Source organism: Heptranchias perlo, chromosome 34, assembly GCF_035084215.1.
Source record: "Heptranchias perlo isolate sHepPer1 chromosome 34, sHepPer1.hap1, whole genome shotgun sequence".
In the NCBI taxonomy this organism is placed as follows: Eukaryota; Metazoa; Chordata; class Chondrichthyes; order Hexanchiformes; family Hexanchidae; genus Heptranchias; species Heptranchias perlo.
In genome coordinates, this window is record NC_090358.1 from 1448045 (window position 1) to 1463700 (window position 15656).

The following is a 15656-nucleotide window of genomic DNA, read 5'->3' on the forward strand; positions in this document are numbered from 1 at the left end:
AGTCCCTCACCCCAATCACCCCACTCCCTCACCTCACTCCCTCACCTCACTCACCCACTCGCTCACCTCACTTACCCCACTCGCTCACCTCACTTACCCCACTCACTCACCCCACTCCCTCACCTCTCTCCCTCACCCCACTCCCTCACCTCACTCACCTCACTCCGTTACCTCACCCCCTCACCCCACTCCCTCACTCACCCACTCCCTCACCTCACTCACCCAGTCCCTCACTTCACCCCCTCACCCCACTCCACTCCCTCACCTCACTCACCCACTCCCTCACCCCAGTCCCTCACCTCACTCCCTCACCCCACTCCCTCACCTCACTCACCCACTCCCTCACCTCACTCACCCACTCCCTCACCTCAACCCCTCACCCCACTCCCGCACCTCACTCCCTCACCCCACTCACCTCACTCCCTCACTCCCTCACCTCACCCCCTCCCTCACCTCACTCACCCACTCACTCACCCCACTCCCTCACCTCACCCCACTCCCTCACCTCACTCACCCACTCCCTCACCTCACCCTCTCACCCCACTCCCTCACCTCACTCACCCACTCCCACACCTCACTCACCCACTCCCTCACCCCAGTCCCTCACCTCACTCCCTCACCTCACCTCACTCACCCACCCACTCCCTCACCCCACTCCCACACCTATCTCCCTCACCCACTCCCCCACCTCACACACCCCACTCCCTCACCTCTCTCCCTCACCCACTCCCTCACCTCTCTCCCTCACCCACTCCCTCACCTCACCCCACTCCCTCACCCCTCTCCCTCACCTCACTCCCTCACCTCACTCCCTCACCCCACTCCCTCACCCCTCTCCCTCACCTCTCTCCCTCACCCCACTCCCTCACCTCACTCACCCACTCCCTCACCTCACTCCCTCACCCCACTCCTTCACCCACTCCCTCACCCCAGTCCCTCACCCCAGTCCCTCACCTCACTCCCTCACCTCACTCCATCATTCCCTTGCCTCACTCCCTCATCCCACTCCCTCACCTCACTCCTTCACTCCCTCACCTCACTCCCTCACCCACTCCCAACCAGCCTACATCTAAAATGAGAGTGAGAAATATTTTTAAAACCCTGACACGGAAAAAAAGAGGATTTTGTTTATGTAATAATAATATGAATAGAGGAATTTGTTTGAAATCTATTAGTCACTATTCTGTAACCTTCGCAGTGTAGCTTAAGATGAGATTTTAAAATTCAGCCTGTTCAATGTGAAGTGTTAGTTACCCTACAACAGAGAGAATTCCCCATCATCCCACCCTGGGACAGTGCGAGGGGAGGAGGTAATCGTGTTGGACCCTTCGCTCCCGGTGCGTGTGGGGTTGAACTATTTAAGCCACGGTTTTGCTCACTGCCCGGGTCCAGGGTGGTGATCAGACAGGGTCCAAACTGTCCCGACTTTCTCGGACTGTCTGTTGGTCCTGCCCCGGATTCACTTCCTGATCTCCGGGAGGAGACTCACACCGAAAAGCAGGAATGAAAGTGTCAGTTCGGGGATCAGGTGTGAGGTCGGGCTGCTGTCAGTTCCTCTGCTGATACTGAAATATTTATTTATTTCCAGCAAAACTACTTTAAAAAAATATAATTTCAGGGGATGAGTTTCAATCTTTCACAAACCGCGGACTGGAATTCTCCACTTTCATAATTCTGGTCTGGAAATTACAGCAAACAAAAAAAAATGGAGACAAATCCTGATCAGAGCCTTGTGGATTTTGCAATTTATTTGTGACTTGTTTCCTCCGTCTCATTCTGAAAATTGTAAACTTGTCTGAAAGAAGCTTCAGCCCTGACTTCAAAATAACCTTCATTAAAGTAAAGAGCTGGGGCGGCGGGGGGATATTGGTCAGAGTGGAACCCAACTGGGGGAGGGAGTGAGGAAAAGACAGAACATCTTAAAATGGGAAATGCACAAGACACCAGCGAATAATCTGTGATATGCAAAGTGTAAAAGTCTGTAAATATTAGAAGGAATTGCATTTCTATCGCGCCTTTAACAACCTCGGGTCATTCCAAGGCGTTTTTCAGCCAATGGAGCACTTTTGAAGTGTTTTAATGTCGGAATGGAGGCTTCCAATTTGTGCCCAGCAAGATCCCACAAACAGCAATGTGATAAATGACCTGATAATCTGTTTTAGTGATGTTAGTTGAGGGATAAATATTGGCCCCAGGACACCAGAGAGAACTCCCCTGCTCTTCTTTGAAATAGTGTAATGGGATCTTTTACATCCACCCTCAGTGGGGCAGATAGGGCCTTGGTTTAATATTTCATCCGAAAGACAGCACCTCCGACAGTGCAGCACTCCCTCAGTACTGACCCTCCGACAGTGCAGCGCTCCCTCAGTACTGCCCCTCCGACAGTGCGGCGCTCCCTCAGTACTGACCCTCCGACAGTGCGGCGCTCCCTCAGTACTGACCCTCCGACAGTGCGGCGCTCCCTCAGTACTGACCCTCCGACAGTGCGGCGCTCCCCCAGTACTGACCCTCCGACAGTGCGGCGCTCCCTCAGTACTGACCCTCCGACAGTGCGGCGCTCCCTCAGTACTGACCCTCCGACAGTGCGGCGCTCCCTCAGTACTGACCCTCCGACAGTGCGGCGCTCCCTCAGTACTGACCCTCCGACAGTGCGGCGCTCCCTCAGTACTGACCCTCCGACAGTGCGGCGCTCCCTCAGTATTGCACTGGAGTGTCGGCCTGGATTTTGAGCTCAGATCTCTGAAGTGGGACCTGAACCTACAATCCTCTGACTCAGAGGCAAGACTGCTGCCCACTGAGTCACAGCTGACGCCTTGGACATGTTACAGAGTCTGTATCTTGGTCTGTTACAGTCTGTGTTTGCGTTTTACAGTCTGTGTCAGTCTGTTACAGTCTTTGTCTGTCTATTAGAGTCTGAAACAGTCTATTACAGTCTGTTAAAGTGTATGTTGGTCTAATACAGTTTTTGTCAATCTATTACAGTCTGTGTCAGTCTGTTACAGTCTGTTACAGTCTGTGTCAGTCTATTACAGTTTGTGTGTGTCTGTTACAGTCTGTCTTGGTCTGTTTCAGTTTGTGTCGGTCTGTTACAGTCTGTTACAGTTTGTGTTGGTCTGTTACAGTCTGTCTTGGTCTGTTACAGTCTGTATCGGTCTGTTACAGTCTGTGTCCGTCTATTACAGTCTGTGTCAGTCTGTTACAGTCTGTGTCGGTTTGTTACAGCCTGTGTCGGTCTGTTACAGCCTGTGTCGGTCTGTTACAGTCTGTCTTGGTCTGCTACAGTCTGTCTTGGTCTGTTACAGTTTGTGTCCGTCTATTACAGTCTGTGTCGGTTTGTTACAGCCTGTGTCGGTCTGTTACAGCCTGTGTCGGTCTGTTACAGTCTGTCTTGGTCTGTTACAGTCTGTATCGGTCTGTTACAGTCTGTGTCAGTCTGTTACAGTCTGTGTCGGTTTGTTACAGCCTGTGTCGGTCTGTTACAGCCTGTGTCGGTCTGTTACAGTCTGTGTCGGTCTGTGTCAGTCTGTTACAGTCTGTCTTTGGTCTGTTACAGTCTGTGTCGGTCTGTTACAGTCTGTCTTGGTCTGCTACAGTCTGTCTTGGTCTGTTACAGTTTGTGTCCGTCTATTACAGTCTGTGTCGGTTTGTTACAGCCTGTGTCGGTCTGTTACAGCCTGTGTCGGTCTGTTACAGTCTGTCTTGGTCTGTTACAGTCTGTGTCAGTCTGTTACAGTCTGTGTCGGTTTGTTACAGCCTGTGTCGGTCTGTTACAGCCTGTGTCGGTCTGTGTCAGTCTGTTACAGTCTGTCTTTGGTCTGTTACAGTCTGTGTCGGTCTGTTACAGTTCGTGTCCATCTGTTATAGTCTGTCTTGGTCTGTTACAGTCTGTGTCAGTCTGTTACAGTCTGTCTTGGTCTGTTACAGTCTGTGTCAGTCTGTTACAGTCTGTCTTGGTCTGTTACAGTCTGTGTCCGTCTATTACAGTCTGTCTTGGTCTGTTACAGTCTGTGTCAGTCTGTTACAGTTTGTGTCCGTCTATTACAGTCTGTCTTGGTCTGTTACAGTCTGTGTCGGTCTGTGTCAGTCTGTTACAGTCTATGTCAGTCTGTTACAGTCTGTCTTGGTCTGTTACAGTCTGTGTCAGTCTGTTACAGTTTGTGTCCGTCTATTACAGTCTGTCTTGGTCTGTTACAGTCTGTGTCGGTTTGTTACAGTCTATGTCAGTCTGTTACAGTCTGTCTTGGTCTGTTACAGTCTATGTCGGTCTGTTACAGTCTATGTCAGTCTGTTACAGTCTATGTCAGTCTGTTACAGTCTGTCTTGGTCTGTTACAGTCTGTGTCAGTCTGTTACAGTTTGTGTCCGTCTATTACAGTCTGTCTTGGTCTGTTACAGTCTGTGTCGGTTTGTTACAGTCTATGTCAGTCTGTTACAGTCTGTCTTGGTCTGTTACAGCCTGTGTCGGTCTGTTACAGTCTGTGTCAGTCTGTCTTGGTCTGTTACAGTCTATGTCGGTCTGTTACAGTCTATGTCAGTCTGTTACAGTCTGTCTTGGTCTGTTACAGTCTGTGTCCGTCTATTACAGTCTGTCTTGGTCTGTTACAGTCTGTGTCAGTCTGTTACAGTTTGTGTCCGTCTATTACAGTCTGTCTTGGTCTGTTACAGTCTGTGTCGGTCTGTGTCAGTCTGTTACAGTCTATGTCAGTCTGTTACAGTCTGTCTTGGTCTGTTACAGTCTGTGTCAGTCTGTTACAGTTTGTGTCCGTCTATTACAGTCTGTCTTGGTCTGTTACAGTCTGTGTCGGTTTGTTACAGTCTATGTCAGTCTGTTACAGTCTGTCTTGGTCTGTTACAGTCTATGTCGGTCTGTTACAGTCTATGTCAGTCTGTTACAGTCTATGTCAGTCTGTTACAGTCTGTCTTGGTCTGTTACAGTCTGTGTCAGTCTGTTACAGTTTGTGTCAGTCTGTTACAGTCTGTCTTGGTCTGTTACAGTCTGTGTCGGTTTGTTACAGTCTATGTCAGTCTGTTACAGTCTGTCTTGGTCTGTTACAGCCTGTGTCGGTCTGTTACAGTCTGTGTCAGTCTGTCTTGGTCTGTTACAGTCTGTTACCCGGTGACCCCGGTACTCACCCCATTTCCGAGCGGTCTCCGGTTCTCCTCTTTGGAAGTTGTTCTGATCGGTTGTTTTTTGCCGGGTCCTCAGTTGTTCCGGTCCATCCCGAGCCCGAGTGCCGGGACTGAGTGAGCTGACGGCGGGCAGGGAGCTGCTTCTCCCGGCGGCTCCCTCTCCCCGGCGGAGGACAGCTCCCGCCGGTTGCTCTCACTCCATGCACCGGCCCGGCTCGGGCTGTGGGTGCGGACAGCTTGCGGTGGCGATGCCGCTGTTCGGAGTCTCAGTCCCGGCTGCAGCCGCCGCGTCTCTCGGTCTCTCGCGGACTGGGCTCCGGCAGCAGGCGGTGATTGACAGGAGCGGCACGGCGCCCTCGGGTGGCAGCTCAACTAACCAATACAACCCAACTAACTAACACTGCACCTCACTAACTGATAGAACACAACTAACTAACACTGAACCTCACTGATACAACCCAACTAACTAACACTGCACCTCACTAACCAATACAACCCAACTAACTAACACTGTACCTCACTAACTGATACAACCCAACTAACTAACACTGCACCTCACTAACTGATACAACACAATTAACTAAGACTGCACCTCACTGATACAACCCAACTAACTAACACTGCACCTCACTAACTGATACAACCCAACTAACACTGCACCTCACTAACTGATACAACCCAACTAACTAACACTGCACCTCACTAACTGATACAACCCAACTAACACTGCACCTCACTGACTGAATCAACCCAACTAACTAACACTGCACCTCACTAACTGATACAACACAACTAACTAACACTGAACCTCACTGATACAACCCAACTAACTAACACTGCACCTCACTAACTGATACAACCCAACTAACTAACACTGCACCTCACTAACTGATACAACCCAACTAACTAACACTGCACCTAACTGATACAACCCAACTAACTAACACTGTACCTAACTGATACAACCCAACTAACTAACACTGCATCTCACTAACTGATACAACCCAACTAACTAACACTGCACCTCACTAACTGATACAACCCAACTAACTAACACTGCACCTCACTAACTGATACAACCCAACTAACACTGTACCTCACTAACTGATACAACCCAACTAACTAACACTGCACCTCACTAACTGATACAACACAACTAACTAACACTGCACCTCACTGATACAACCCAACTAACTAACACTGCACCTAACTGATACAACCCAACTAACTAACACTGCACCTCACTAACTGATACAACACAACTAACTAACACTGCACCTAACTGATACAACCCAACTAACTAACACTGCACCTAACTGATACAACCCAACTAACTAACACTGCATCTCACTAACTGATACAACCCAACTAACTAACACTGCACCTCACTAACTGATACAACCCAACTAACTAACACTGCACCTCACTAACTGATACAACCCAACTAACTAACACTGCACCTCACTAACTGATTCAACACAACTAACTAACACTGAACCTCACTAACTGATACAACGCAACTAACTAACACTGCACCTCACTAATTAATACAACCTAGCTTATTGAAGTCAACACTGCACCTCACTAACTAGTAAAACTGTCTCACCAGCTAACTAATGCTGCATCTCATTAACTAATGAAACTCAGCCAGCTAACTAATACTGCACCGCACTAACTAATGAAATTCAGCCATCAGCCAGGCAACTAATGCTGCACCTCATTAACTAATGACGTTTAGTCAATTAACTCCACCCAGTTGGACACCTGCTCTCCCGGAATACACCCGCTCCACGTTGTGCACCATCCTGATTTGGGGATTTGTCGCCGTTCCGTCATCGGCACTGGGTCAAAATCACGGAATTCCCTCCCTGAACGGGAGCACCTTCATCATCATCATCATCATCATCATGGTCGGGACTCCAACAGCCCGTCCCCACCCTCTGAGGACAAGTAAGGACGGGCAGTATTTGCAACCGAGCTGCATCACACCCGTCCCCACAACAAATAAAAACAATCCAGTATTAACCCATCGGGCTCTCCCACAGTTTCGTGGTGTGATTCAGGGAGCTGCTTCCATCGGATGCTCTCGGTGTCGGCCGTGGCTCGGTGGGCAGCTCGCTCACCGCTCAGTCAGAAGGCCATGGGTTCAAGTCTCACTCCTGAGGCTAGAGCACATAATCCAGGCTAACACTCCTTTGCCAGTACTGAGGGAGCGCCGCACTGTCGGAGGGTCAGTACTGAGGGAGCGCCGCACTGTCGGAGGGTCAGTACTGAGGGAGCGCCGCACTGTCGGAGGGTCAATACTGAGGGAGCGCCGCACTGTTGGAGGGTCAGTACTGAGGGAGTGCTGCACTGTCGGAGGGTCAGTACTGAGGGAGCGCCGCACTGTCGGAGGGTCAATACTGAGGGAGCGCCGCACTGTTGGAGGGTCAGTACTGAGGGAGTGCTGCACTGTCGGAGGGTCAGTACTGAGGGAGTGCTGCACTGTCGGAGGGTCAGTACTGAGGGAGCGCCGCACTGTCGGAGGGTCAGTACTGAGGGAGCGCCGCACTGTCGGAGGGTCAGTACTGAGGGAGCGCTGCACTGTCGGAGGGTCAGTACTGAGGGAGCGCTGCACTGTCGGAGGGTCAGTACTGAGGGAGCGCTGCACTGTCGGAGGGTCAGTACTGAGGGAGCGCCGCACTGTCGGAGGGTCAGTACTGAGGGAGCGCCGCACTGTCGGAGGGTCAGTACTGAGGGAGCGCCGCACTGTCGGAGGGTCAGTACCGAGGGAGCGCCGCACTGTCGGAGGGTCAGTACTGAGGGAGCGCCGCACTGTCGGAGGGTCAGTACTGAGGGAGCGCCGCACTGTCGGAGGGTCAGTACTGAGGGAGCGCCGCACTGTCGGAGGGTCAGTACTGAGGGAGCGCCGCACTGTCGGAGGGTCAGTACTGAGGGAGCGCCGCACTGTCGGAGGGTCAGTACCGAGGGAGCGCCGCACTGTCGGAGGGTCAGTACCGAGGGAGCGCCGCACTGTCGGAGGGTCAGTACTGAGGGAGCGCCGCACTGTCGGAGGGTCAGTACTGAGGGAGCGCCGCACTGTCGGAGGGTCAGTACTGAGGGAGCGCTGCACTGTCGGAGGGTCAGTACTGAGGGAGCGCTGCACTGTCGGAGGTGCCAACTTTTGGGTGTGATGTTAAACCGAGGCTCTATCTGCCCTCTCAGGTGGATGTAAAAGATCCCTTGGTCACTATTCAAAGTAGAGCAGGGGAGTTCTCCCCAGTGTCTAGGGGCCAATATTTAACCTTCAACCAACATCACTAAACAGATTATCTGGTCATTATCACATTACTGTTTGTGGGATCTTGCTGTGTGCAAATTGGCTGCAGCGTTTCCTACATTACAACAGTGACTACACTGACTGTGAGGTACTTTGGAACGTTGTGAAAGGCGCTATATAAACGCAAGTCTTTCTTTACACATTGAGGCTTTGATTTCAGTTGGCCCACATTACAGACAATACAGAACGATGAATAATTGTTAATCAGAGATTGAATTGGAAGTTCGACAGCCTATTGGTGCTTAATATTTTTGCAAAATTCTAAGCAGCTGCTTCAAGAGGAATTTTGGCACTGCCCTGGTCGGGAACAGGTCAACTCTCAGCCCCACTGAGGTGGGAATGGTGTGAGGATGAGAACATAAAGAGACGGGAACAAGCAAATTTACAAAATCAATGGTCAAATGCACAGCAAAATCCCACTGATTCTTGTGAACAAAAAAAACTTATTGATTGAGGTTAATAACAAAGGGTTAACATTATCCCAGTCGGCCTCTGCATCCCCTTCCCCCAACACACACTCCCCTGATCACCCACAGCAGCAGACTTACTCATTTAGATCACCCACAGTCCACCCACCCACAGCCCACCCACTGCCCGCCCACCCACCCACAGCCCACCCACCCACTGCCCACCCACTGCCCACCCACCCACTCACCCACCTACAGCCTGCCCACCCACTGCCAGCCCACCCACAGCCCACCCACCCACTGTTCACCCACCCACAGCCCACCTACTGCCCATCCACTCACTCACTGCCCACCCACCCACAGCCCACCCACCCACTGCCCACCCACCCACTCACCCACCTAAAGCCCACCCACCCACTGCCCACTCACCCACTCACCCACCCACAGCCCACCCACTCACTCACTGCCCACCCACCCACAGCCCACTCACTGCCCACCCACTCACTCACTGCCCACCCACCCATTGCCCACCCAATGCCCACCCACCCAGGCAGGGTCTCACTCTTTCTTTCTCTTGCAAACACAAAGCAACAAACATTCTAACCTTTATAAAGAGCAACTCAGCCAAAATGATACAAAATCCTGTGTTTTTTTTAGCTCATGTATAACTAACAATAAATACACTCTTCTTCAATGGGATTCCCACCACTCAAAAATTTGCATCTTCAGTCCCTAAGACATTCTCCCACCCACTCACAAAATCTTTGCTTATGATTCCAATCCCTCGCCCACACGGAGCTCCAGTAACTGCCGTTGGTGCAGTGCAAGATCCCTTTACATTGCTGAGATCTGTATTCAGATCAGGCACACAGCAGAGGTGAGTAGCTCTCTGTTGCAATATGTCTTCTTTAAAGTCCTCACTGCTTTTTAATCTCTGTCTTTTCAGCCCATCTCTCCAGAAACATTGAACAGAAAGATTGAGGGGCTGAATTAATTGCTTTCCCCAAACTATGCAACCACTCTAAATCCTTGAGCTACTGGGTAACATTTCCTCTTTAAAACTGTTCTGAGATAAACTCACCCCAAATCTCTTTGGGTTATTATTAAGTGTGCAGCACTTTTCATTAGTACATTACTCGACCTCCCTTGGCATTGCACATGGTGAGTAATTTTTATTATTTTACCTCTGCCTTAGCTCATCTGCTGCTGAAACCCTCATCCATGCCTTTGTTACCTCCAGACTTGACTATTCCAATGCTCTCCTGGCCGGCCTCTCATCTTCCAGCCTCCATAAATTTGAGCTCATCCAAAACTCTGCTGCCCGTATCCTAACTCACACCAAGTCCCGTTCACCCATCACCCCCTGTGCTCACTGACCAACATTGGCTCCCGGTCTAGCAACACCTCAATTTTAAAATTCTCATCCTTGATTTCAAATCGCTCCATGGCCTCTTCCCCCTCTATCACTGTAACCTCCTCCAGCCCTACAACCTTCCAGTTCTGGCCTCTTGCACATCCCCAATTTTCATCACTCCACCATTGGCGGCCGTGCCTTCAGCTGCCTGGGCCCTAAGCTCTGGAATTCCCTCCCTAAATCTCTCCGCCTCTCCACCTCTCTCTCCTCCTCTAAGACGCGCCTTAAAACCTGCCTCTTTGACCAAGCTTTTGGTCACCTGTCCTAATATCTCCTTATGTCAGCACCTCCCAAACCCGCAACCTCTACCACCTAGAAGGACAAGGGTCACCTAGAAGGACAAGGGTAGCAGGCACATGGGAACAACACCACCTGCACGTTCCCCTCCAAGTCACACACCATCCCGACTCGGAAATATATCGCCGTTCCTTCATCGTCACTGGGTCAAAATCCTGGAACTCCCTTCCTAACAGCACTGTGGGAGAACCTTCACCACACGGACTGCAGCGATTCAAGAAGGCGGCTCACCACCACCTTCTCAAGGGCAATTAGGGATGGGCAATAAATGCCGGCCTTGCCAGCGACGCCCACATCCCATGAACGAATAAAAAAAATGTAGATCAGTGTCAAATTTTGTTTGATAATTGCCTTGGGAAGTTTTACTATCTTAAAAGTGCTTATAAATGCAAGCTGTTGTTGTCGTTCTCAAAGTGATATCATCTGAACCCTCTCAGTGAAATTATTACCAAGTATTTATTGGGTATTGGTTGGGTATCTGTATATAAACCATTTCTGCCTAGTTATCGCTACTGGAATTGCTCATGGATGGTGCATTTCATGACCTCTGGACGTCCCAAAGTGCTTTACAGTCAATGAAATGCTTTTTGAAGTGTAGTCACTGTTGTAATGTAGGAAACGCGGCAGCCAATTTACGCACAGCAAGATCCCACAAACAGCAATGTGATAATGATCTGATAATCTGCTTTTAGTGATGTTGGTTGAGGGATAAATATTGGCCAGGACACCAAGGGAAAAACTCCCCTGCTCTTCTTCAAAATAATGGCATGGGATCATTTACGTCCACCTGAGAGGGCAGACGGGGCCTCGGTTTAATGCCTCACCCAAAAGACGGTACCTCCGACAGTGCAGCACTCCCTCAGTACTGCACTGGGAGTGTCAGCTTAGATTTTGTGCTCAAGTCTCTGGAGTGGGGTTTGAACCCACGACCTTCTGACTCAGAGGTGAGAGTGCTCCCACAGAGCCAAGGCTAGAAAGAAGCATTGAGGAAATTAGAGAAACAAAGATCATGTGGCTATCTAAGGCAACGGGAAACAACCCAAGGAAGAGACAAGAATAGAAACCATTCTTCCCTGAGTTCCCAAAATGGATTAACTCATTTTCCTCCTTCAGATGCCGACACACCTGCGCTTTCGGCAATTTTATCTCTAACACCCTCACTTAGCCAATCAGCAACATTCCCACCAGCGACTTTTCGAATTTTGTTTCCATTGTACAGGAATTATTACAGATTATGTTCATCTGTCCTGCAGTGATTATACAAAGTGCTCTGACACACCCTGAGTTCTCATACTGTGCAGCTGCAGTTCCGCAATCTTTCCGAGTTAATTACAGGCACCTTATTTAATGCAGCAAATGATGGCAGAACACAAGAATGAACAGCAATCTGTGCTGAGCCTCTCAATGACTGAATTGCCAGGACCTGTGGATAGAGTTCGGCAGCTGCTGATTGGTGGACAATCTGCCCTGAATTTAGCGATTAAATCTGGGAATGTTCAGTCGTTGAGTATATTCAAGACTGAGATTGATGGATATTTGGACAATAAGGGAATCAAAGGATATGGGGATCGGGCGGGAAAGTGGAGTTGAGGTAGAAGATCAGCCATGATCTGATTGAATGGCGGAGCAGGCTCGAGGGGCCGAATGGCCTACTCCTGCTCCTATTTCTTATGTTCTTATATTCTTATGTTATATTCATTTTGTCACAGATTTTGGCAGCCTGTGCATACATTTTGTGACAATACATTAGTTCTGAATTTGCTGCTCCTCCCATTGTGAAGATTAAATTACCGAGAGCTGTAATACGTGGGTTGGAAATGCAACAAACTGCTGATTAAAATAGACAATATGAAAATCTTTGTATCACAGTCCATCTATTCATCCAGCAAAACAACATAAACAATAACAGACAATACTGGAACAAGTATTTGTCTAGAAGCAATTAGATCCTGAAACATGCTGTCATGGGTTGAATTTAGCAGTGTGTTTGATGTCTTAAGGACATAGAATTTTAAAACTGGTGAACATTCTGTCTTTGTGTCAGAGGACGTTATCTTTGATCGAGCGGATGTCTGAAGACTGTCACTATGCTTAAGAGTCTCCAAACTAGGCTACTGAGAAAGCTACTCAGGTGGCATCTCTATCCAATAAGGAGTCGCACTCTCTCCCCGTAGAAACACACCATCTTACCTAAGTTGAAATAACTTAGGGGCAGATTGGCTAAGGTTTTAGGGACCTGACAATGTGCCCATGGGATCTGCTGAAGATTAACCAGCTAAAATGGTGCAGCCGACCAGCACTAAAGCCTGGTGAGCTTCCCACTGCCTGTTCATTCAGTTAAAGCAGGGGGAATAAGACTAACTGGCTTGCTCTTACAAAGAGCCAGTACGGGCTCGATTGGCCGAATGGCTGTAACCACGCTATTTTTTTCTTATTCGTCCATGGGATGTGGGCGTCGCTGGCGAGGCCGGCATTTATTGCCCATCCCTAAGTGCCCTTGAGAAGGTGGTGGTGAGCCGCCTTCTTGAACCGCTGCAGTCCGTGTGGTGAAGGTTCTCCCACAGTGCTGTTAGGAAGGGAGTTCCAGGATTTTGACCCAGCGACGATGAAGGAACGGCGATATATTTCCAAGTCGGGATGGTGTGTGACTTGGAGGGGAACGTGCAGGTGGTGTTGTTCCCATGTACCTGCTGCTCTTGTCCTTCTGGGTGGTACAGGTTTGGGAGATTCTGTCGAAGAAGTCTTGGTGAGTTGCTGCAGTGCATCCTGTGGATGGTACACACTGCAGCCACAGTGCATCGGTGGTGAAGAGAGTGAATGTTTAGGGTGGTGGATGGGGTGCCAATCAAGCGGGCTGCTTTGTCCTGGATGGTGTCGAGCTTCTTGAGTGTTATTGGAGCTGCACTCATCCAGGCAAGTGGAGAGTATTCCATCACATTCCTGACTTGTGCCTTGTAGATGGTGGAAAGGCTTTGGGGAGTCGGGAGGTGAGTCACTCGCCACAGAATACCCAGCCTCTGACCTGCTCTTGTAGCCGCAGTGTTTATATGGCTGGTCCAGTTAAGTTTCTGGTTAATGGCTAGAGGCGCAGCTAGTTCTGGAGCACAAGTCTTCAGCACTACAGCCAGGATGTTGTCGGGGCCCGTAGGCTTTGCTGTATCCAGTGCACTCAGCCGTTTCTTGATATCACGTGGAGTGAATCGAATTGGCTGAAGACTGGCTTCCGTGATGGTGGGGATATCAGGAGGAGGCTGAGATGGATCATCCACTCGGCACTTCTGGCTGAAGATGGTTGCAAATGCTTCAGCCTTGTCTTTTGCACTCACGTGCTGGACTCTGCCATCATTGAGGATGGGGATGTTTACAGAGCCCCTTCCTCCCGTTAGTTGTTTAATTGTCGACCACCATTCACGACTGGATGTGGCAGGACTGCAGAGCTTTGATCTGATCCGTTGGTTGTGGAATCGCTTAGCTCTGTCTGTAGCATGTTGCTTCCGCTGTTTAGCATGCATGTAGTCCTGTGTTGTAGCTTCACCAGGTTGGCACCTCATTTTTAGGTATGCCTGGTGCTGCTTCTGGCATGCTCTTCTACACTCCTCATTGAACGAGGGTTGATCCCCTGGCTTGTTGGTAATGGTAGAGTGAGGAATATGCCGGGCCATGAGGTTACAGATTGTGCTGGAATACAATTCTGCTGCTGCTGATGGCCCACAGCGCCTCATGGATACCCAGTTTTGAGCTGCTAGATCTGTTCTGAATCTATCCCATTTAGCACGGTGGTAGTGCCACACAACACGTTGGATGGTGTCCTCAGTGTGAAGACGGGACTTCGTCTCCACGAGGACTGTGCGGTGGTCACTCCTACCAATACGGTCATGGACAGGTGCATTTGCGACAGGTAGATTGGTGAGGACAAGGTCAAGTAGGTTTTTCCCTCGTGTTGGTTCGCTCACCACCTGCCGCAGGCCCAGTCTGACAGCTATGTCCTTCAGGACTCGGCCAGCTTGGTCAGTAGTGGTGCTACCGAGCCACTCTTGGTGATGGACATTGAAGTCCCCCACCCAGAGTACATTCTGTGCCCTTGCTACCCTCGGTGCTTCCTCCAAGTGGTGTTCAACATGGAGGAGGACTGATTCAGCAGCTGAGGGAGGGCAGTAGGTGGTAATCAGCAGGAGGTTTCCTTGCCCATGTTTGACCTGATGCCATGAGATTTCATAGGGTCCAGAGACAATGTTGAGGGCCACTCCCTCCTGACTGTATATCACTGTACCACCACCTCTGGTGAGTCTGTCCTGCCGGTGGGACAGGACATACCCAGGGATGGTGATGGAAGAGTCTGGGACGTTGGCTGAAAGATATGATTCTGTGAGTATGGCTATGTCAGGCTGTTGCTTGACTAGTCTGTGGGACAGCTCTCCCAATTTTGGCACAGGTCCCCAGATGTTAGTGAGGAGGACCTTGCAGGGTCGACTGGGCTTGGTTTGCCTTTGTCGTGTCCGATGCCTAGTGGTCCGATGCCGGGTGGTCCGTCCGGTTTTATTCTTATTATGACTTTTTGTAGCGAGATTGTACAACTGAGTGTCTTGCTGGGCCATTTCAGAGGGCAATTAAGAATCAACCACATTGCTGTGGGTCTGGAGTCACATGTAGGCCAGAGTGGAGCCAAGTGGGAAGAACTTTTAGCCCAGTGACTGTTCTATTCCTCCAGCTTCCACTAATGAGCCAGGCTGACTTTTTACTGTTTGTCCCTGGGATGTGGGCAATGCTGGCAGCATTTTATTGCCCATCCCTAGTTGCCCCGAGGGCATTAGGAGTCAACCAGGTAGTCGATCATCAGCATTAACTCTGTTTCTCTCTCCACAGACGCTGCCTGACCTGCTGAGTCTTTCCAGCATTTTCTGGTTTTAGATCATCAGAAGTGCTCTGGGGAAACCGGCCTGGTTCACTGATTGCAATAGATTTTCCCACAGGGGGTTGACTCGTTTCCGCATTTGCATCATTTTTTTTTTTCTTTTTTTTTCCTTTTTTCCAAATTAGGCCCCCCTTTTATAAGAAGGGGGGGGGGGTGTGGGGTGTGCTTAAATACTAAA

At 49.9% G+C, this 15656-nt stretch overlaps 1 protein-coding gene across 1 annotated transcript in view; it reads right to left on the reverse strand.

Annotated features, from left to right (window-relative positions):
- homer2 (homer scaffold protein 2) overlaps positions 1-5470 on the reverse strand; it is a 48724-nt gene extending 43254 nt beyond the window's left edge. Inside the window, exon 1 of the mRNA XM_067971246.1 lies at positions 5133-5470. Coding sequence (XP_067827347.1) covers positions 5133-5137 — 5 coding nt within the window. The 5' untranslated portion in view covers positions 5138-5470. The remainder of the gene's footprint in view (positions 1-5132) is intronic.
- Between the last annotated feature and the right edge of the window lie 10186 nt (positions 5471-15656).